Source organism: Lepisma saccharinum, chromosome 15 (genome assembly GCF_977018435.1).
Source record: "Lepisma saccharinum chromosome 15, izLepSacc3.1, whole genome shotgun sequence".
Classification (NCBI taxonomy): domain Eukaryota; kingdom Metazoa; phylum Arthropoda; class Insecta; order Zygentoma; family Lepismatidae; genus Lepisma; species Lepisma saccharinum.
In genome coordinates, this window is record NC_139243.1 from 19,686,369 (window position 1) to 19,710,965 (window position 24,597).

At 37.1% G+C, this 24,597-nt stretch overlaps 2 protein-coding genes across 3 annotated transcripts in view; one reads left to right on the top strand and one right to left on the bottom strand.

Annotated features, from left to right (window-relative positions):
* Window positions 1-10,974, bottom strand: part of Pex23 (tectonin beta-propeller repeat-containing peroxin 23) — a 107,894-nt gene extending 96,920 nt beyond the window's left edge. The window contains exons 1-2 of one of the 2 annotated variants that reach the window (XM_083136717.1): window positions 10,700-10,974; window positions 5,265-5,504 (exon numbers count right to left, since the gene is read on the bottom strand). In XM_083136717.1, coding sequence (XP_082992843.1) covers window positions 5,265-5,489 — 225 coding nt within the window. In that variant the 5' untranslated portion in view covers window positions 5,490-5,504; window positions 10,700-10,974. Of the gene's footprint in view, window positions 1-5,264; window positions 5,505-10,679 lie in introns of both variants that reach the window. The other variant, XM_083136718.1, reaches the window with a different exon arrangement.
* A 677-nt stretch (window positions 10,975-11,651) lies between these two features.
* Lst8 (MTOR associated protein, LST8) overlaps window positions 11,652-24,597 on the top strand; it is a 29,802-nt gene continuing 16,856 nt past the window's right edge. Inside the window, exons 1-3 of the mRNA XM_083136719.1 lie at window positions 11,652-11,869; window positions 18,547-18,688; window positions 23,625-23,676. Of these exons, the coding sequence (XP_082992845.1) occupies window positions 18,566-18,688; window positions 23,625-23,676 (175 nt within the window). The 5' untranslated portion in view covers window positions 11,652-11,869; window positions 18,547-18,565. The remainder of the gene's footprint in view (window positions 11,870-18,546; window positions 18,689-23,624; window positions 23,677-24,597) is intronic.

The following is a 24,597-nucleotide window of genomic DNA, read 5'->3' on the forward strand; positions in this document are numbered from 1 at the left end:
TGTCATTTTTACTGTTTCTGAAAAGGTACCCTCTAAATAAGTTTAAATAAAAAATGAATGCAATCTACTGATAGAGTTTATGTTTTTCAACTCTTCACTCCAATAAAGAACACGAAGTTCCCTCTTTAGTTTTCCCTCTTCTATGAAGGGATAATAAATCTGGGAAGATGCCTCTGTTTAAAGATTGTTCTCTTTCATTATGTCCTCATAGAGCAAGTTCATGTAGACCACAGAATTTTAAGCAATCGATAATTCTATTAAATATATACCTATTTTTCCGGACAAATTCATTGTGTCTTGTAATTCACAGCCTACGTCCTTCATCAATTTGTGTTCTAACATCAACCCTGCCAAACTCACTCAACCATAGCGAATGAAAGCCACCAAAACAGTACAGTACAACATGCGAGATCGAACTCGATGCAACGGAACTAACCCCGAATCAGCACTCAAATCCATTGCACTCTCTCCTTCTCTCTCTGCTAGCATGTGACCTTCACTGTAGCGTAGGTGGGTGTAGGCCACGCCTTCCTTTGCAACATGCCCCGGAAACCGATAATTGACATCAATGCTGCTAGGAGCGCTGTCGTATCCATTGCAACAGACGATGAATTTACGTGGGTAAAAGTCGCCTTTTAAAAGACTGTGTGATAGTTATGCGTTATGGTGATTGATAATTACGTCAATACGTCCGTTTTTCTTTAGGGGCTAAGCCCTGGAAGCCCCAAGGGATGAGACGCCACTGTTATACAGGGTATCTATAAAAGAACTCCTGGGTTTTAAACAATCATAGTGCACAAATGGTATTACATAACTCAGGTTAGTTAATTACTTTGAAATAAGTAGCTCATCAAGTTTTATTCACGCCGTTTGGAGTTTATTCCAACAAAGGTTCACAACGCTGCGCAGCGTTGACCTTGAAGTGGCCGAGCCAAACACAGTCAGTGCAGTTCAGTGCAATGGCGACACCACAACAGAAGGTGCAGTGTGTGATACGGCTTGTATAAACTGGATCTGTTATTACTGTAAAATGGAACTTTCGACGCGAGTATGGTGGTGTTTAGCCTTCGGACCAAATCATTCGTCAATGGCTTAAAGCGTTTGAAGAAACTGGAAGTGTGGATTGGAAGGAAAGGACCTATTCCATGGCCTCCAAGAAGTCCAGACCTTACCCCCTTAGACCTTTTCCTATGGGGACATGTGAAGAACATGGGTTATGCGGAGAAAATTCAAGATGTCAACCATCTAAGGCAAATAATTATCGCATCTGTGGCAACCATCACCCCAGATATGCTGGCCAGGACGTGGCAAGAAGTCGATTATCGTTTGGATGTGTGCCATGCTACAAATGGGGCACACATTGTAATTTACTAAATTGTAAACAAAAAACAAAACTTGATAACATTACCTTCAAAAATATGTATTTACTTTTTCCTGAGTTTCAGTTTTTAATAAAATATTTAGCTTCTAAACCTAGGAGTTCTTTTATAGATACCCTGTATATTACCTTCTTGCATTTCATAGGTACATTCCTGTTCCATATTAATCTTCGAAAGCTTTGATATAGTCCACCAACCCATTTGTCCTCTTCTGTTTAAATCCTCATCTATTCTTCCACTTCTCTCAATTCTGATTCCTAGATATTTGAAGCTCTCCACTACCCGCAACTCATCCGTGTCCATCTTTATTCTTGGCTCATTTCTGGCTCTGTTTCTTGTTAATAACACCTCGCTCTTCTCTGCACTGAATTTCATTCCTGCTCTTCTGATTTCCTCATTCCAACTATCGGCTGTCTCTGTACTACGTCTTCTCTATTTCCCCATATTACTAAGTCATCAGCGAACAACAGGGCCTTCATCTCTTCCTCTCCTATCTTCTTCCCCACCTCTCTTCGTTAATTGTATCCATTGTAATTATGAAGAGCAATGGGGAAAGAGTACTCCCCTGTTTTAGTCCATTACTTATACTCAACCACTCCGTTCTTCCCACTGATGTCTTCACACGGCTCTGGTTGGTCTTGTATATGCTTTGCACTCTGCACAGCATCTCTTCCTCGACTCCTTTCTCTCTTAGAGCCTTGCAAATCTTTGTTCTATCCACACTAACATATGCCTGTTCTATATCTAGGAATGCCATAATCAAATCATTTCCATACTCGTAGTGCCTTTCCTGCATTTGCCTAATGGTGAATATCAGGTCTAGTGTTGATCTGCCTCTTCGAATTCCATACTGTTCCTCTCTCATGTTCAGCTCTGTTAATTCCCTTATTCTTTTCTCTAATATTTTCTCATACACCTTTGCTGAGTGGCACATAAGTGTTATTCCTCTGTAGTTTTTACATTCCTTTCTGTCACCCTTCTTGAATATGGGAACTATTAGTCCCTTTGTCCAATCTCTTGGCACTTCTCTCTCTTGCCACACTGTTTTCAACACTCTGTACAGCTACTGCACATCAATCACTCCTGCTCCTAGTATCATTTCCATTGGCACTTTATCTACCCCAGGTGTTCTACCTCTCTTCATTCTCTTCAGTGCTTCCTCCACTTCTTTCCATGTGAGATTCATGTTTTCCTTCACTTCTTCATGTTAATTTCCTTTTCTCACGTTCAGCAATTTCTCAAAATGATTTCTCCACATTCTCCTTATTTCTTCATCCTCTTCTACCATGTTTCCCCTTTCATCCCTTAGTTTACAGCTATCTCCTCTTTCTCTTCTCCTTTCTCTCACTAATCCATACAATACTTTCTTGTTCCCACCTACATCTTCTTATAACACTTTGGCCCATTCTTAAATCCACTTTCTTCTTTCCTCCTTTACTACTGTTCTTGCCTCTTTCTCCTTTTCCACGAACACTTTTCGTGCATATTGTGATTTACATTAAAACCATTTTCTAAATGCATCATTTTTGTTTTTCACTGCCATTCTAGTTATTTCATTCCACCATGGTGTTTCTTTCTTTTTTCTTTCTTGCTTGTCCTTCCACGTACATTTTCGGCTGCCTCTACTAATTCTGTTTTAAATCTTGTCCATTCTGTTTCTACTTCATTGGATTCATCTCTTGGCACTTTTGTTCACAATATTTCTTGATATTTCTCTTCTATCATCTTATCCTTTAATTTCCACACTCTTATCCTCTCTCTTTTATTATCCATCTCCTCACATCTACTAGTAGCTTGTGGTCACTGTCTGAAGTTCTCACTGGGTACTACTTTAATGTTGTTCATTTTCTTCTTTACTTCCCTGTTTAACAATATATAATCTATTACAGACTTTCGTTCATTATTCCAACTGTATCTTGTAATTTTATGGCTGTCATATTTCTTCTTAAACCAGCTATTACCTACTAACAGTCAGTTTATCTTACAAAAGTCCAGTAGCCTCCATCCCTCTGTCCCCATCAATCTCCTCCAAGCATTTGTATACCCTTTTATGTCTCTTCCCACCTGTGCATTAAAATCACTCAACACAATTTGCCATTCCTTTCCTACGAGTTCTTCCAAGTCATATTCATATTCTTTCCCTTGTACATACTGTTTGTGGGGCACACACTTGAATTATTTCTATTACTTTCCATCTTACATTCATTTTTAGTTTTATTATTTCGTCACTTACCCTTTCTACTCCCTTACATATTCTACTTCTGACCACAAATCCAACCCCACTTCTCCCGCCCTCTTCAATACCTGCCCAGTAATGTTTATAGTCTTTCATTTCTCCTCTTCCTTTCCATTCACTCAATCCAAAGATGTTGATTCCTCTTATCTCCATTAGATCTTCAGTCCTTCCTGTCAGTGTTCCAATATTCAATGTCCTTATTCGTAGCCCCTGTTGTCTCCAATTTTCAGTCTGACTTGTTTCTTTCTTTTCTCGATTTTTTTATGTTTTCATCTGTTGGCTAATCGGGCCTGTCACAGCCTACACCTGGGTGGTGGGGCTGCCACCTGTGGGTTCCCAGGTGCACCCTTGTTTTCTGTTGGGGTTCCAACTCCCTCAGCCTTTCTGGATCCCTCCAGGCCCACAAGGCAGTGAGGGCAAACACTTTTATGGCAGTGTTTATTCGGCATGACACAAAGGCTCTTGATTGGTATCTGTGGTATTTGCTGAGCATGTCCATACCACTGGACACTCTCCTACACCCTGATAACCTTACCACCTCAGTCTGGAACGGTTTATTTGGGTTTCCCCTTATTCGCAGCTTCCCCTCATATCTGAGGGAGGTTTCACTATCCGCCAACTGTGACCCATCCAGTTGCTAAGGCTCGCACCGGACTGTTTGTCTTTTTGTTTACTCCAAATAAGTAGGTTTTTTTTATAAAAAACAATAAAACCCACTTTACAAAGAAATCCAGGTTTCTTCAAATCCTGATGTACAGAATAGGTATGTGTGGGTTTGTGTTATATTCTTACAACACAGATAAATTTATGTACAACAATATAACAGTGCTTTTAAAATTAATTGTTTAACAGACTGCTTTCAAAAACATACTGCATTGTACTTTATCATCACATTATTGCCTATTTTTGTTTGTAACCTTTATTCATTGTATTCTTAGTTTGTGAAAACAATGTATGTGTAATATATTAAATGATTGTTTTAGTTTATTTTAATTTGCGTTTTGTGCCTCTTGGCTAATTTGCAAAGATGGGGATGAGTGATGAAATGATGAATGGACATTCACAAACAACCAAGCCCGAGCAGGATTCGAACCCGGGACCCTTGGCGTCAATGTGTAATACGTATATTGAAATGCTCAGTGAATTAAAGAATTTTAGACACAAAAGAAATGAAACCTCATATTTATATTATTATTTATAGAGTGGAACCTCGATTTCATGTGCTTCAGAGGACCAAGCTGACGAAACTTAAAATGTGGAGAAATGTAAAATCGAGGAAATTTTTATAACATTTTGCTATGTTGGGACCATCAAGATTGAAGCATAATGTGGAGAAGAGTAAAACCAGGGAATGTAAAATCGAGGTTCCATTGTATTATACTTGCGTTTGAACTGTCAGGTATGGCTAAAGTTTCAAAATATGTGAAACAGATGTTCAAATTAAGTAATTGCTATAAGAATAGTTTGGATGTATTTATATCTTACATAATACAATTTCATTCTAATTAGCTTGAATATAAGCTCACCTAATATTTGAAAGTTAAAAATATTCTAGTACAATTCAGATGCTGTGTGTTTGCAGTATTTTCTTTCTTGAGCCAACCTATCTATCTAAAATATTAAAATTGTATAAAACAAAAAAGCCAAACCTGGTTCTCGTAAGACTCTTCCTTGATACGGATTGGAATTTCCAGGCCGTAGACATGGACATATGCTTGTCGATCACCTCCTATAGCCCACACAAAATGTGGTATACATGAAAGATGCTTGAATTCTATTCCTAAGTATGGAATTTCTTTCCATTTGTTGTCTGCTGTGGAGAGAGTAAATACTCGCCCTCCGTTGTTAATAGAAAAAAGGTATGTGCTCGGCATCAGGCATTCTCAGAACTAAAATACAAACATAAAAATAAAATAAAAACATGATAGTAAATGTAAAATATAAACATGATAGTTAAAAACACTAAAATGCTGACGAAGGTAGTTCATTAAGATATAAAAACACTTAACATGTAACGTTTCAACCCTGTATCAGGGTCTTCCTCAGACGAAGAACTAAAGGACAGGAAGAAAGAGAAGAAGACCAGGGGAGGAGGAATTCCATCCCAAAAGGCAGGAAGGGTGGGGGAATGATAAACAGGTAGTTCCAGAATCTTGCTAATCTTGACCTGTCAATCACCTGTCAGTGTGGTAGACCCATTAGTCAACTGTCAAGAGGTGATATGTTTAATTACTTTGGAGAAATCCTCTAAGATAAGGACTGTCAACTAGATTTGTTGTGTGGCTAGTGACCCTGCTATGTGTATGTAATCTTTCTGTGTGAAGTATATTTCATCATTTTAGTTTAGTTCTTCGTCTGAGGAAGACCCTGATACAGGGTTGAAACGTTACATGTTAAGCATTTTTATATCCTTATAAACTGCCTTGGTCAGCATCTTAGTGTTTTTAATATGGAAATAAGGCTTAATTATATTACATGATAGTTAAGATTATGGTGCATATAAGCTAAACCTTGATTGCTCTTTAAGACATTATATTGCATGGAGTATTGTATTGCATATTTTTGAATTTACATCTTTTCTTATTTATTTGTTTCTGACACATTTGGTTCATTACGATAATGCAGTGGTTCTCAACCCTCATCATTCTTTTAAAAGTCAATGCTCCGATTCCAACAATATTACTTGTAAACATCATTCTAATTTGTTTAAACTTTATATGTAACTTTGAAATTTCATATAAATGAATTATAGCATAATGATAAGAGTATTAGCTCAATTATAGATTGATTTTGAGTTACAAGTCCACTTTATGCACAGTAACGCTAATTGGGATTGGACCTACAGTTTAAAGTCTATGTGCTTTCCCTGGGTATCGAACCAGGAGCCCCTTGATTACAAGGCAACAACGCTACCACTGAGCCATTTTAGCTCGATTATGTCTAGGCTTGTTGACAAATATAACATTTGGTTTAAATTAGTTGATAGCGACTGGATATAACAAAATTTTTAGTTTCCTCTGGCTAATATCATTAATTTGGTAAGTGTGGATTTTCATTTGCATGTTTCATCTCAGATACTGAAAAATTCCAATTTCCACTTAAAATATATTTCTTAATGAAAACTAAATTGACCATGGTGCCCGTCTGTCAACCTCCACATTAGGAGGTGGGACGCAATGTGCCCCCCAGCTAGATTGTTTGATTTCTCACCAGCACTGGCGAGAAAGAATTTCCAGTTATCGGAGTGAAAACCCTAACGAAAGGCTACCTTTCCAGGTGGTTGCCAGCTTAGATTGTGAGTCCATTCCCCCTTTTTAGCCTCAAATTGCCACGTCCCGGAGAGGGTGACACCAGTCCGGCTTAGGCCAGGGTAAAACATGAGATTTTCAGGGCAACTAAAACTGATCGATAACCTATTTTAGAAGGAGAAAGCGAACAAAGGAAACAACTTGTTTAACCTACTACGGAAGGTACAATGCACTGTATATTCTTAATTTGCATATTACATTAAATTTATATACAGGATTGTATTTAAAGCTATCTCTTTGTTTCTTGGTCACATATCTCTATTAAACATATTTCATCTAATAAAAGACTTCTTCTTCTTCTTTCTGGATACGTGATGGACTTCTTCTTCTATTTGTCTAACAAGCTTCTTGTTCCGTCTGCTAATAGGCTTCCTCTTCTTCTTTATGAATATGTGAAAGACTTCCTCTTCTTCTATCAATTGGTTAATAGATTTCTTCCTCTATCAATTCGTTAATCTTTATCTTGCCTTTATCCATCTCCATTGTTTATCTCAGTTCATAAATTTATGTAAGTACAATTAATTTCAGTTCTCCCAAACACTTTCGTTCAATTCGCATGTGCATTGTTACTATAATCTGCGATCCTAATATTTCTTCCATGTGCTGCCATCTATGATTCCTTATTTCAATCATTGGCCATATGGTTTACATGTGCGGGTACGTAACAAAATTGAAAACATCCTCATGGTTGTAATTAAAGTTTGAAGGCTGCACGGGTTTCAGTCCGCTCTCAGGAGCTTTGAATTTCCACCAGCACTGACGAGAATGAATTCTGTTATTGCAGTGGAAACCAGAAGGAAAGAAGTATTTTCAGGAAGTTGCCAGTTCAGGCTGCAAGTTGCGAACTTCAGGACAACCTCTAGCAGCCTGGTATAATTGATACCAGGCTGTGGCCTGGTAGTTGAGAAACACTGCGATAATGGAGATAAATGATTATTGCATGAAATTGATGAGGCGATGTTCACCAAGATATAAGCATGACCAAATCAGAATTTGAGCATGGAACCTTGGGGGGAGAGGGGAGGGAGAGCATCAGGTTATAGCCAGAAAACAGTGGAAACAGACTAGACGTGCATTCTGCAGCATGGCGATCTTGACATTGTTAAAATCATATAGTTAGAAACCACACCAATAAGGAAATTATTTGTGGCCAGAGAGTAGCAGATGACTTGCCCAGTTTCTTAGAAATGAAGCATCTAGGTTGTAACTAAGTATGAAAGATTGGTTAAAATCTGGATAAAATTTTATTTAGATATCCGATACCTGAATTATCTGAAGAAATGTCCGGATGTGTGCTTATCCAGACAGTATTATTATTTCTCCATTTTACAGTCTATCCACATATTCTATTATAAATCATCTTCATATTTCACTATACATATCAGTACTATTCAGATATTTGTATATCTGGATTATCCGAAATGGATATCTCATAATATGAAATCCAGTTATCAGTTATCTGGATCTTGTGGCCATGCTTAGTTTGAACCAATGATGTTATGGAGAGGGGGGTACATGAAACTTTGAATACAAAAATAACAGGAAGGGGGGAAAAGAGAAACATCCAAAAATGAGTGAGAAATGGAAATTTAAATATATCTTAATATTCTCGCTTGTAGCAGAGCATTAACACCAGAAATAATAAGATATCCAGCTTCAGTTTCCATTTGAAATCAGCTGGTAGTAACTGAGCTACAAAGTGCAAAACTTAAAAAGTTCAACGTTTAATGAAAACTGAAGATTGAATTACTTTTACAAACCTCGCATCAAATGTGAACCAAATAAAATTAATTACATTGAATTGCATAGTTTATGATTTAAACACACTCCAATAACGTACTAAAAGTCCATTTATACACTGTTAGGTGCTACATTTGGTCTTGCACTCCCCTGAAAGATTGCTTACACCTTACTTGATATAAATTTCTGGATAAACACCCACAATTAATGCCCATTTAATTTATTTATCTTGTTTACGAAACATAGGGAATCCAGAATTTTTAATCTGTGGTCGTGCAACTTACTTTTTAAGGTATGCAAGCTTAAATTTACCACTAAAATGACCATGGATTGGACTTTTGTGAAATGCTTATTGGCTCAAATTTCTAATTTCTCCTTTCTGCATATTTTTGGATGTGTGATGATATTCATGACAGACAAACCACAAAGAATCCTTCCCCTGGATATGAATCCAGGACCTCAGTTTCGAAACTGTTAAGCATTGAAGTGCAACATATGGGCAGGATTTTGAAACAATACACTGACCATAATGTTTCACTTTTATTATCATCATCATCATCATTTAGTATTGATTTTCTGCAACCTTTTTTTTTAGCTAATTCCAACAATGAGAATGAGTTTAATTTAGTTTATAATTTATTTTTACTTTTCAAACAAGTCTTGGGTTTGTCACAGTGTTGTTACTAAGTACACATGTACACCATTCATAGCAAAAATAAAAAATCACAAGAATAATACTCATAGCCAAATGAGAGATTCAGAGTACAAGTAGCGTAACGCTATTCAAGACAGTTTTTAAGAAAAGGGCGTATTTAGATAACTTAGTACTATGTTTAGCTATTGGAGTACAAACATAGTGGTGTCTCCATGAGCAAGAATTTGAAACTTAGGATATACTTACTTCTAACACTGAAATGTTGATACTTCACAGTATACATGTAACTCAATTTTGTGGAGTTACGTCACTTGTGGTCTGAACCCCTCAAATGTAGACCCATGCACTGTATCTGGTCAAAACTCACACACATGTAAGAATAAGTCCCGTCTAGTTGGCTGCACCTTTTGAATCGCTTTGACTCTGTTTGCACCGAAGCATCTAGTTGGTTGCACGGTGCAACACCGAGTCATCTAGTTCGTTGATTTGGTGTCTGCACCACGTTCTGGGTCAGTGTATTCGTGGTGTACAGTCACGTGGTGCTTGCTAACTAATCAAATGACTGTTTAAAGCAGCAGACAGGCATTTATTGAATTTTCTGAACTTGAACACAGCTTTCTGTCTAGTTGGTTGAACGTCATTTCCTTGCACCACCCTTGACACTGGATACACCTGCACTGCACCGAGTGTCAAAAAGTGCAGCCAACTAGTCGGGGTTATAGTCTACTATCCATGTGAACAAGAAAACAATAATGAAGGATTAATGGTGTTACAATGAAGTGAGACTCAGGAAGAACACACATGTACAGGTTGAGAAACTTCAACACAGGAAACTTGGTCGGAAAATTGAAAGGCGACCATTTTGCAAATCAACATTCTCTTCCCGATTAGCCGGCCCTAACTCCAGAGGTCCCGGGTTCGAATCCTGGCCTGGGCATGGATATTTGCGAGTGTCCATTCATCAATTTCATCATGTCATCACTCATCCCCATTTTCGCAAATTAGCCAAAAGTGGAACAAAAAGCGAAGTAAAATAAAGCAAATCAAATAAAAAAAATCAAATCTTCGCGATTAGTCCGAGACAGAAAACACTCGTAAAATATAAAAAATAAAATCCATGTGGAAAATATGGCAAGGAGGGGCTAACCACAACGAGTTGCATCCAATCTTCACGCTCGTCAAATATCCTCAAGCGAACTTACTCAGTACTACGGTACAAGGGCAGATCATTAAATAATTCTAATCGCGATCATTAATAAATGATGTAGCATGAACTATGTATGATTTCTTTAATCGCATTTCTAGATAATAAAATATACGACTTTTTGAATTTGTATTTAGAGAAAAAATGTTTTACTTACTTCGGACATTCAATACTTACTTAAGACATTCAATGGAACTGTTTTCCGTGTTCTTGATTAAAATGAAAACTCCTAGTCAATTCTGCTTCATAATAAATTTTATCAACAGACGGTGTCCGCCAACAAAACGAAACGATTATTAAGTTGGTAGGGAGTAAATTATTACTGAAGTAGAAATAATATATTAATCGTTAACTCCTGATAAATATTGCAAGGCTAACATGTCATTTTGCACATGCACGTAAAATATAAAGAGACAAATGTTCGTTCAAACAGTTGTCTGCTAGTTCCTCCTTCCTTATTCTCGCAAGTTTATTAGAAACGTATTGATGCAGATACTAAATATAATGCTCAAGCCGATATAGAGGTATAGATTCTCTCGTCAACATTTGTAATGAATTTAGTTGTTGGTATGCAAATTTACATGTACATATACATGTAAAAAATATACATTTTTCTCTTCGTAGTTCGTTTACTATGTTATACAGACATCACGAACATTGCATTATACGCATAATAATGCATATTGCGAACTAATTGTGCACAATTTGCACGTCACATGGCCGTGAACAATGAATATATAAATCTTGGCCAAAATTATATCTTTTAGTTTCCATTAAACAATATAATTAAAAATACATTTTCTTTCAAAAGTTGCATGGTTCCTTCTTTAAAGCTTTTTTAAAGAAATAAAAATATAAAGAAATGAATCTGGTTAAGGATAATTTGAAGTGTAGGGAAGCACTATGTAATCTGCTATGTTCTTGCATATTATCCCAGGAACACAGAACGTGATAAGTGCTGCAAATTTAATTGATATGTTGCCACCATCTTAAGAATGTATGTTAAATTGTAACTCTAGTGCTCAAGCAATTACCTCAGATTAAATGTTTCTCAAATGCAAGACTTTTTGTGAAACTGAAGCTTCTTAGAAATGATGTCTTGCAAATTGTCCCATAGTGGACTACGAACCTTGGTTCCTTGCTTGCTAGTAAACAGATGTAGAAATAGAAAATATATAAATGTATGGATTGCGTAGAAATAGAAAATATATAAATGTATGGATTTGAAATACAAGAATTGTGTTGATAGTTGTCAATAATCTTAAGGAAAATGTAGCACCAGAAACTGATGTAGAACTATTTTTTTAAAAGTTCTCTCTCTTGGTCGTAGAGACTATTTACGAAAAGGTAAGTGCAAGAAGAATGGATTTTAAAAAATCTAATTCACTTCTCTGCTGTTATGTGTGTATAATAATCGACTTTCTACGCGTTAACTGAAAATTTGTTGTCATAATTTTCAAACAATAGTGGAATGGCACTAATTTTTGTTGGACAGGAGTTCAGAGTTCAAATCCTGGCCTGGACATGGGTATTTATTGTTTGTGAATGTCCCTTCATCAATTTCACCGTATCATCACTCATCCTCACCTTCGTGATGAGTCAAAAGTGGTTGATAAAACGAAGTAAAACAAACCAATTTTTTTAAAAAAAATCAAAATCAACGGGATGAATTTGTGTTGCGTTACATGTGCTAGTGTTGAGGGCGGAGAAGGGACAATGATCAAAATGAAACAAGTTACGGTGTGTAATTCACATGTCATTATTAGAGGCGGGATGTTCAGGCACTGAAAAGTATTAAAAATGGCAGGCAAAAAGGCAGTCAAGTTTCAGAAAGAGGCATTAAAAATTGGGTAACAGTAGTATAAGCCGGAGACACATTAAACTCGTTTATTTTCAAATAAAAATCATTGCTACTTACCTCATATGCATACCGGAACATTTTTCAAGCTGTGGATCACTTTTTTTTCCATGAAAAAAGCGTTATTTTTAACATTATAATCATTTATTGGTCGTTGCTAATTCGACGGGCGAATCTTGACTCACGTTGTCTGTCGTCAGCTGATATGCAGTATCGTCAGCTGATGTGCAGTGTTTCCAAACTTATGAACCGATAAATGCCGCACAAACTATTCACAAAAGGTTTTTAAGCGAAAATTGAGGCTAGACCCTACTTTACGTCCTTATCTGCATGGTGATTGCTTCTTTACATTCGCGGTGCACGATCGTGGTGCAGCACCCGGCATCTCTTCGGGTAAGTACCTTTTTCTTTTTACACTTTCTGTTCACGATAGCCCCACTATCCATTCACGGGGTCGAGGTATGCCTACGAGGTTAGGTTAGGTTCCATTAGCACTAATTTCACCCCTAAATATGTGCTACATCATCTAAAAAATTCCTCAGTACGTTCAATTACGCATATCCGGACAACATCGGTTTTTCTCGATTCACTCCTTCAGGAAATTTTTCCTCGCTTTGGGATTTACGTTGTTGAATTCCTTATAAAATAAGCTTTCCAACGATATATGACACGTATTCCTTAGGAAAAGGACGTAAACTAGAGTCTTACCTTAAATTGAAAAAAAAAAAAATGCTCACACGTCATCTTGTAAAACTACCGCGTGGTTGTTACACTGACAGAGGGTTACATGATCGAACGCACGGAACATTTGATTCACGTAGTTGACGGTAATGGCGGCACGAGCTATCGTACAACGAAGATGCATGAATGACGAAAAATACCTTACTTGCAGGCCAAATAAGTTGCACGATTCAAAAAAACAATTTCCCCGGCTTCAGAAAGTCCTCAAGAACGCAATTCCATAAGTACTTTCTCGTCTTTTCTCCTGTAAATTTTAAGAAATCCGTCTCCGGCTTATACTATCGTTACCAAAAATTGAAGAGAAGGACTTAAATTATTCTTAAATTTTTAAAAATGTATTTACAAATTAACCTAAAATTAGTAAATATTATTGAGCTGTTGTTACGTAGGGTAAACAATTTACTTTCAATATTTACGATGCCCAGCAAAATGGCTCCTTTTTAAACTCTAATTTAGTTGCTTTTCATTCGCATGTGACTGATGCCTACGTCAATAAAAATTTGCTTGCTGCACAACAAAAATAAACACCACTCTCGCCTATGGCAATCCAGATCTTCTTCCCAAGTAGTTCAGGGCAAATACGGTCAACAACGCTATTAGCCCCATCTAGTTGGTTGCACGGTGCAACACCGAGTCGTCTAGTTCATTTTTTTTAGTCAAGTAGCGTATTCGGTGTCTGCACCGTCTGCACTACCTCTGGACTGGTGGAAGTGTCGTGTATGGTCATGTGGTGCATGCTAACTAATCAAATTACTGTTTAAAGCAGCAGACAGGCATTTGTTGAATATTTTGAACTTGGACACCGCTTTCCGTCTAGTTGGTTGAACGTCATCTCCTTGCAGGTGTATCCAACCTGACACTGGATACACCTGCACTGCACCGAGTGTCACGAAGTGCAGCCAACTAGACGGGGCTATTCTAACACACGTCAATGTAATTCTTTCTCAGCGTGGACTCAGTTGGTATTGTCCCTTGTGTATACTTGTGCAAGAAAGCTTTCAAAGACTGATTTTCCACCCATAGCGGTACACCTGTGTCAATAATTGCTTTGCATAACTCCGATGTTTGGCTGTGATCTGTCAGAAGTTCTGGAAGCTGACGTACTTTCTTCTGTCCAATCTTCCTACTTGCAGCTGATTTACGTTTCTCTGACAACACGTGTTGAGATATGAAATATTTCTTCCCGTCGTTCACAGCTTTCTCACACACTTTACACAGAAGAACCGATCCATCTGTAGAAAAGATGTCAGTTCCAAATTCAGGCACACTGTGTCTGGGAGGCATTTTAGCACGGTTCTGCACTCCAAATTACAGAAGAGAACTGGCAGCGAATTTCTGTTCAAGAAGGCGAATTCGAGGCAACAATCGCTTATCGCAATGTAAGATCAAGTACGTTCATTTTGCTTCAGCAAGGTAGTCAGTTGCGTTGTTGTTTCTGCGAAACCGATAATGAATTCAATGTTACCAAACTGCCTGGTATTGAATTTAAAACTTGTGCATGAATTGTTGCTGTGTAAATTAAATACGTGGTGGAGTTTGAATAACAAGGGTTATTGAAAAACGAAATGAAATAGAAGAAGAGAAATATAATTTTAAAAAATGCCTTGTCAGAATGACAAAAGAGGCAAAAAAGGGCAGCGTAAGGTGAAATAGGCAAAAAAAAGGCAACATAAAGTATTGTTCAGAATGTTAAGAACCTTCGGATCGGTGTACTTTCGTGTTCAATTTTTGTCTACCAGCGTCGGAAACGAATAAGCATTTTGCCTAAAATCCGGGCTCTTGTCATCATTATTATTTTCACACGTTTTCTATCTCGGTTATTGATTGCTAAGTACTATATGTTCTTGGTTATTGATTGCTAAGTACTATATGTTCTCGGTTATTGATTGCTAAGTACTATATATAACACTTAAACAGGGTGTCCACCAGTCAAGAAAGTTGTCAATAATTTTTGACATCACAATGATTGATTTAGTTTATTTTACTTTGCTCTTCTGTCCCCTTTTGGTTAATCGTGAAGATGAGGATGAATGGTGGTAAAATGATGAAGGGACATCTCAAACATATAGGGATGACAACATGAGTGCTCTTTTGCCTGCCTTTTTGAGTTGTTAGTACCTTTCGATCCTCCTCCTCCCTTACGTTCCTAATGACATGTGACCACGGATAGTGTAAATAATATAGGATACTGAAAAGTATTATACTGGAGATGTGACAAATTATTATGGAATATTTTGATAACACTCTGTGATTAATTAACCTTTTGACGCCCAAGCCCTTTTTCAATAGTAAGCCTCGGTTGCCCAAGCCGATTTTGAGCAAAATGCAGAGTTTCAATTAAATGAGTGTAGTTCGGAAGCTAATTGCCCTAGAGCAGTGTTCCGCAACCTTTTTTTACTCACGGCACACCCCAGATGGCCTAGACTCAACACGGCGCACCAAAATATCTGTCCCCTCAAAATCATATGAATCTTAATATAATTACGAAATATTACGTCGTTATGTAATCAATTATTATTATTGTCATTGTTGTTGTTATTATTATTATAAAACATGAATAGACTTATGCATTTATTAAAAATTTATTAACTTTAATTCACTGTAGAAAATACACATTTCTAATACGAATTTTAAAGTAAAAAACTCTACTCATACCTTCAATGTGATACTTGAGCCTGCTTAGCTGCACACAGACGGCTGATTCATGGCGGAATCGTTGACAAAGCAAGCCTCATTTCTTCATCGATGGATTTAAGTCTCTCTCTCTCTTTGATGTTTTAATTGCCGTCAACGTCGAGAAGCCCAGTTTACACAAATAAGTAGTTGAAAATGGTAAATACACATTAACTGCCATCTCGGAGATAGCCGGGTATTTACTGCTTATTGACAACCAAAATGTATCCAAAGCCACTTCGAAAAGTTCCTCTTGTAAGCGTAAATTTTTCGGAAGATATTTCGAATCCATACTGAACGGATCACGGACCCAGTCAAAATCTTCAACGCTCTCTCCAAAATATTTTTTGAAAGTCTGCTGCAAGAATACTAAACGCTTCAATTTACTGGGAACCATAGCAGCATTACTGAGTTTTTCACCACACACAACACATTCAGGGATTGGGCATGTTTTGTCACCACACCAAAAAAACCGTAAGATAAATAGTTATCACTATATTGCCGGTGAACTACTTTCTGTTTCTTTTTTCGGGCTCGATGGTTTCACTACTTGCACTCGAGGACGAACCACTCCGTACAAGGAACTTATCCATATCGAAAAAGAAAATAGTAAGACTGGTGTAGCAATCCAATATTCGCACTACTGCAGAGCACAGCTGTGATAGAACTGAACTGAAATACTGTAATTGTTGTTTGACAATGTGTGGGTCCTTCGGCGAAGGAAAAGAGCAATAAAGTTTAAGAAGCTCCGACAAACAGGCACAAAACAGCCAGCCGTACACAAAAGATGCAGTGTTACAAACAAAAAACTCGCTTGAATAGCTCTATTGTATGATTGGTGCAGGCCGCTAAAAGGCTTGCTAAAAGTCTTACGTGGCTTTCTTTGTGGTAAACACAAAGCTTGCTGCCTGAAACCCATCAAACCGGCCCAATATTAAAGGCGAGAATACATATAAGATGAGCAAACTATAACAATATTGAGTAAATAAATTACATTCAATTTCTATGAAAATATAACAGTTATCAGCAAGATAAACAAGCACCTTCTTACTTAAAATCAACAATTAATTTCTTACAATATTACAATAGTAGGTAAAAGTTCGCGTCACACCTTTCACCTTGTGACAGCACACTAGTGTGCCGCGGCACACCGGTTGCGGAACACTGACCTAGAGAGATGAGTGATATACCGTTGTACGCGGAATGAACCAGAGATTCAGACTATATGAAATTTTTGCAAATTCGGCGTATATGTGGCGGGGGGGAGGGGGCTAACTCTCAAAATGACCTTGACACAGCGTCTCGATCGAGACGCTTGGGCAATTCAGGGTTACTTTTGGGTATCTCGATCGAGACGCTTGGGCACCTAAAGGTTAAGTTGTAAGAATTATTTAAATATATAATGATGAAACTTTTTGTTTTCTTCAGTGCTTCCTTTTTATTTTTAAAATCAAATATAATAACAGACAAATTGTTGGGTAGGCTCAAGCCCTATAGGCCCATATTAGCTGGCGCCACTGCACACTACTGCTGTATTAAGTGGATAATCATGAGTGGAATTGAAGACAGGTCATAACAAAGTACTTAACCGTTGCAGGTTTGTCATGATTAGGGCTCGGAAATTGAGGAAAATTTTTTTTTTTTTACTAGTGTCTGAAGACGAGGCCCAACATAATATATGTTAATTTTGATTCATTGTAGGCCAGAAAAAGGTGGGTTTTATTTGTTCTTTTTTGCCTTTTTCGTCATTTTTTGGATTATGGGTTCTTTTTTAGCCTTTTTTTTTAGATCTTAACGGCTTTTTTTTTTTTTTGCAACATCACCTTCTTTCGACTACGTTTTTACTGCCCATTCTCAATTCGAATCATCATCAGTTCATCACCTCTTAAACATCCTTTCTGTAGTAAAGTAATAAATATATTTTTGGACAACTGAAGCAGGTACGGTACAAGGTCCTATAACCGTAACTTGTCTGGAAGGTCGTGCTGTAAGTGGCAACTTTCTCTTGTTTTGAAGCTTTCAGTTTTTCGCACTGTGTTTTCCATACCACCAGAATTTTGTATTTTTTTATTCATTAAATATGTAATTAAAACTGAAGTTACTAATTAATTTGGATCACATTTATTAGGTCCTTTTTTAAATTTTTTATAGGTCTTTTTTTGGCTATGTTAAGGTCTTCATCTTCCGAGCTCTAGTTATGATCTTATATCAGAACTGTATAGTATATTGGGGAAGACTAGAAGGGATAGAATAAGGAATGATAAGATCCGGCAGACAGTGGTGTGGTGAAGCTTGAGGGCAGAATAGATCAGGCACAGATGAGATGGTTCAGACACATGAAGAGGATGGATGCAGAAAGACTACCAGTGAGAGCTTAGAATGCACAAGGAGTGGGAATAAGGCCAAGATGTCGGTGGAAAGAGCAGATAGTGGAGTGTTAGGAGAAGAGGACAAGATTGGAACACCATGGAAAGAGAGGAGTGCTGGAAGACCAGGCAAAAAATAGAGATGCTTGACTTCTATGCAGACCCAGCCAGATGCAGGAAACAGCGAGGGATAATGATGATACTTTTAGCTACACCAGAAGATAATCCAGTGTAACATATGGGTGTAATATCCCATGTTTGTTGTAACATGTCATGAACCAATGTGAAAACCAAGAGCAGGAAATTTTAAAAATTAGTGAATTTTATAATATATATTCTGTTATTCTGCTTGCTGCGTTATTAATTGTGAAATTTTGCATTTTCAGTACTTTGACACTGGTTGTCATGGGAGATGGTAGTGGAAAAGGTGATCAGGTGATCCTTGCCACTGGAGGGTATGATCACACCATCAAACTTTGGCAGGCCCATACGGGGGTGTGTCAGCGCACTGTGCAGCATACAGATTCTGTATCCTTTTTATGGTTTCCAAAGTCATGGCTCATTGTGAGAGATCAATGAATTTAATGCCCTTTTTTAATATGTGTACCAGATATATACCTATACTGCTTGTGTCATATTTATTATAACTTTTTATTACTGCTCTCTAATATAATGTTTGTGTAGTTTCTTACCTAAATGAAGACTAGTATTATTATAAATCTGTTTGAAGAATGGGTGCATTATGCAACTGTAGAGTGGGATACATGTATTACCAAGCAAATTGTCCATTACCATATTTAGTCTTTATTTCTCCATCTTGATTTCACTGTCTTTCTTTTTGTTTTATCCAATGAGAGCTTCAAGAATTAAAATCAAAACACCAAACATGCTGTTGATAAACTCTGTACCAGCATACATAAAAATCCACTCCTTGAAAACATGTAGAATGCAAGAGAAAGTTAAGTCATGGACAATTTGTCAGGCCATATTTGTACATTCCGCTGTACACATTTTTCCTGGCCGAGAATAATAAAATATATAAATAGATAATATGAAATGTACAATTGTGAATGAATCTCTCACAGTATTTCTAGCAGCTGTTCCCAATAATTTTGCATACATCTCAATATTTTTATGTCAGAATAACAAATAGATGACACGTCCTTTCCCATTGCACAAATATTTATTGTTAATATCTATTGTTATTAATTATCTTTTCTTGTACAAATGTTTATTGTTTTTGTAATATCAATTACTGTAATTTACCTATCACTGATAATGTCAGGATAGTGACTAACCTGTATATAATTATCTTGTTAAGAGCTGTTGCCATGGCAATTACGAGTGTCTTTTGTCTTGACTTAAGAGTTCGGGCTTCGAGTTTTAAAGAGTGGTTAAGTTAATTGTAAGAAGCTGTTATTTCTTTGACTGAAGTGGATTTTATGCACATAAGTATTTATTTTGCTAAGACGTAAAATATAATTCTTTTCTCTTAGCGAAAACTTGACTTTGATTTGTTTTGACCAACGAACGAAGAGAGATATTACCCCATACCCTGAGAGGCATCACGTGTATGCTTTCGAGTCTTTCATGTGAACTTATTATTTGTTCTTTTAGTTAAATCATGTTCTTTTGACTAAAGAACGTTTCAATATTTTGGCGCAACAACGCGGGGCCCGAAATCTGTTGTTTCGTAAGTGGTGTTCATTTTTGTGTGTTCGTGAAGAGTAATTGATTTGTGAGTGTGATGGAAATTCTGTGCTAGAAGAATATGGATAAGAAGATGTTGAGAAGTGCAAGTAAATCGTCGGCTGAGGAAAATGAATCTCCAGTGCAGTCAGTTCCAGTTACAGCAGACCTGCTTTCTTCAATACGGATTATGTTGGAGGAAAGTACAAGGGCTATGGAAACTAAAATTAAGGAAAACATTAGAGAAAGTTCCAGCAATCTGGAAGCTAAGTTTCAGGAGAATGTAGCCATGTTGGAATGCAGTTTAAACTTAAAGTTAGAGGAAAGTGGTAGAAATCTGGTGGAATCAGAAAGGCGCTTAGAAGAGAAGTTTTCACAGGGTTATTCGAAACTCACAGAATCTGCTTTGGAGATGGGACAGAGACTGGACAATTTGACTGTAAAAATGGAAGAAAATCAACAGAAGATAAAAGAAAGCATTCAAATAGAGATCGTTAACTTTCGTCAGACATGTGAAGCAAACTCTCTACAAGTGGAATCAAATGTGAAAAAAGAAATTGCCCTGTTGAGAGTAGAGGTTGAACAATCTCAGGGTAACTTTCGTAAGGAAATCGCTGAAGAACAGAGCAGTTTCAGAAAGGAAATATTTGAAAATGTGAATCACCAGGTAACTGTTATCACAGACAAGTTAGAAGATACCATTAATCACAAAGTGGCAGAGAAACTTGCTGAGAATATAAATGAAACCGAGGGATACCGGAAAGCTGACGAAGAATGGAGGAAAACAGTTGAAACTAAACAAGACAAATTTTCCTCAGATGTTGGTCATATCTGTAGTGAAATTGTTCATATTTCTGATCAGCTGAATAGGTTACAGATCCAGACGAACACTGATCATCCTAAAATCCACCGTGTTGATGAAGGTTCTGGAAGATCGACATTTTATCCCATCTGTTCAGATGAAGCTTCAAACCTACAAGGAAAAACCTCACGGAAAAAGAGGTACAAGAAGATGAACGAATCCAGCTCCTCAGACAGTGAATCAACTGCTCGCAGCAGAAGAAACAGAAGAGAGCCTGCTTCACGCATGGTACACACTGGGGTAACTCCTAGAATGGCAGACATAAATTCTATGAGAAAGTTCGACGGCAATATTGTCGCTACTTCAGCTGAAATATATTTAAAGGAATTGAATACAAACTTTGAAATTCTACAGATTCCTCAACATTATAGGCTTGAAATCATTCCACGTTTGTTAACTGGAAAGGCCTATCACTGGTTTTATTCGCATAAGAATGATTTCCGCACTTACTCTGATTTTTGCAGAGAATTCAAGAAGCGGTTTGCTTCAACAGAAGCGAAAGAGAGAGAATTGGCGTCTGTGAGGACTAGGCGGTACAATAAGCAGAATGATAACAATGTGGAGGAATACGTTTGGTCTGTGTACTCTGCCTATAGGAACCTGAGTAATCATTACACCGAGCAGGAAGTAGTTAACCTAATCATCGGACAGCTACCTTTTAGAGTAAAGCAATTGTGCTTGGCTCATGCTCCGAACACCGTGGATCTCTTAGCGGATTTTGTTAAGAGATATGAGCAAGCAGAGGAACAAGATGCTTGGCGGTCTACATGGAGACGAGAAACTGGCTCTCAACAAAACAGCAGAGATGTTCAAAGAACGTCTAGAATTCGCTTAGTTCAGCAACAAAATTGGAGTAACCCAGCTGAGAGTCCATACCCTAGAAATGGAAATAATTACCGTCAACAGCGTCAGTTTAGATCACGACGAGAATATCCAGCTTCCAGAGGTAATCCTTACGATAGACCGTATCCTAACAGCGGGTTTTCTTGGCCAAGTCAACAACGTTTATCTCCACCGAGAGATAGCAATAATGCTCCCGGAACTCATATGACGAGCAGTGGCGTGCAGACAGACATTGTTGAACCATATCCCAGCGTTGAGCAACAGCGAAGTGTGGCAGTAACGAGGAACTTCTGTTGGGACACCGGATCTAATCTGGACCAGGTGCAGGATTTCACCCCTCGCTTGACATAGAAACGTTCCTTATGTTAGGCAGTCTTGGAGGGAACTGGTAGCAAGAAGAGAGATTTTACAGTCTGGTGACAAAGATATTATGCTGATGTTCGTAACAAGTCAGAATTTACCTGTACATTAAGGCAGATCGTCAGTATAAAAATTCAGTGAGCTAGAACTAGAATTCAGAACTTGAATTTGTAGGCAAGCGTAACTCAGTGCTCGAAACTACTGAAAGCACCATTCTAATGGAAATCTTAATTCTTAAAGATTTACCATAAAATCTGCTGTTGGTTAATCGTTTCTGCGAAAGTATGAAACTGAGTACAGTCTTAAAGTATATTTAATGGTGGATGGAGTGTCGATTTAAAAAGGAGCTAGAAGAGAATAATTCCGTAGACAAGTAAATAAGGGTCCGGAAATTTAAAACTAGCCATTAGAAATGGATTCCTTCACCAGAAGATATGAAGAAGAAGATTGATTCTAGTAAAATACTTGAAAATGGAACGAAGAACCTATTTAAGTTGAAATCTTCACGATCCATAGGAAGGTGTCTTTGGAAAGGCCTGGCACTGGAAACGTTTTCTATGAGTTTGTGGTTACGACATGTTGTAGAACGAGAGCATATTTGAATAGGCTGCTGAATGTTTATTTGATCTGGTCTTCTTCGTTGTATGAAGTGTCATAGTTTATTTATGATGTATCAGAAGTCCCATGCTGTACTAAAAAAATGAATCTTTCTTCAAACGTGCAGTTTTATGTCAGAACTTGTGAACTAAATACATGAAGAATTGTAAACTGTTTTCCAGAGATTGAAACCAAAATCTCCTAGACTGTTGAAAGCTTTCCAGTTCGTCGTCGAATTTGATTTTTCTTCGGAGGGGGCAATTGACACGTCCTTTCCCATTGCACAAATATTTAAAATATTAATTTAAATATTTACCATCTTTAAAATGTAATATAACAGAAAACATTAAGAGACTTTGTGAAATCAATGATGACTTTGAATTACCTGATGATATTTGGGATTCATAATTTTAAATAAAAAAATAATGTGATCAATTTTTTTTTTATCTGAAATAAAATAAAACAGACTGCTTCTTTTCACAGTTAAGTTGATATTACAACAATGTAACATTGACAACATCCATTATATAATGGATTCTTTTTGTTTAAAAAATTGCTAACCATTGTTATAACTGTATCTTTAGTCAAAATGAAAATAAATGTCTGATGAAGGGAGCGTGTGTTCTCCTGAAACGTCACAACGAAAAACTGTTTTCTTATTCTTGTAATAACCGCAAACTACAGGAAAATAATTCCATGTACTTGTAGTAACTTAACATTTTCAAACTCCCTCCTCGACATAGTTCACATACATTTTACTCACACATCTAAATAAAATGTGTACATGAGAATTACATTGAAATATTAAAGGAATAAAAAAAAAAAAGTTATGTTACTCTAAGTGCAGTTTTTATTTTTATTATTTCTTATATAATTATTGTGATGTGATCAATATTTGATCTCATGAGAAATTCTTAATTGTTCAGATACAAAAATTTGTGACATTACTTAAGTAATGAATTCATTACATTTCTATTGCATTATTTTATTCCATTTCATATTTTCCCTTATCAAGAAAGTCATGGAGATTCAGTGTGCAATAAATTATGTACCAAACAAGGCATTTTTTTGTAGTCTGGTTGATTAATACACATATTCCTTAACTGTTGATAGCAAGTAAATGCTTTGGATATAACACCTGACAAGCAGCTTATAGCAGCAGCAGGTGAGATTTTATTCTTAAGAAAAGTTACAATAAAATAATAATAGAGGGTTATTATAAATGATTGACCCGATTTCATAAATTCACTGTAGCTTTATTATTTGACATATTGTCAAGAAACTTTGCAGACATATAGAAAAACTCAAAAAGTTTTCTTGTGTTGCAGGTTCGCTTCTGATTTCTGCCACGGAAGCGCAGCAGTGAGCATTTATTCAATATGGCGACAGGCAGAGAGAAATCTTATGTTGTGCTAGAGTTTCATTCACATCAGTCTGTCGTAACAATGCAACGACACTTCCAAACGAAGTTCATTCGGCGATGGCATGCACAATTTACAGCTTCAGGATGCCTCTGTAAGGGGAAATCAACTGCTCAGCCTGCAGTGACTGAAGAAACGGTTGAGTGCGTGCAAGCGAGTTTTGCATGAAGCCCACAGAAGTCGACGAACAAAGCAACCAGAGAGCTGAATATTCCATAGCCTGCCGTTTGGAAGATCTTACAGAAGCGATTGAAGAAGAAGTCTTACCGATTGCAATTGCTACAAGCCCTGATGTCTGATGACAAAGTCATATGCTATGAACTCTAGCACAACACAAGCTTTCTCTCTGCCTGTCGCCATATTGAATAAATTCTCACTGCTGCACTCTCGTGGCAGAAATCAGAAGCGAACCTGCAACACAAAAAAACTTTTTGAGTTTTTCTATATGTCTGCAAAGTTTATTGACAATATGTCAAATAATAAAGCTACAGTGAACTTATGAAATCGGGTCAATCATTTATAATAACCCTGTATTTATTTATTATTATGAGGTTTTTTGTCCTTCCCAGTGGTGTAGTGATAAGGCTCTTGCAATTAAGGGGTCCTTGGTTTGACCCCTGTGAATGTACATTGTACAGTGGTTCAGATACCATGTAACAGTAAAT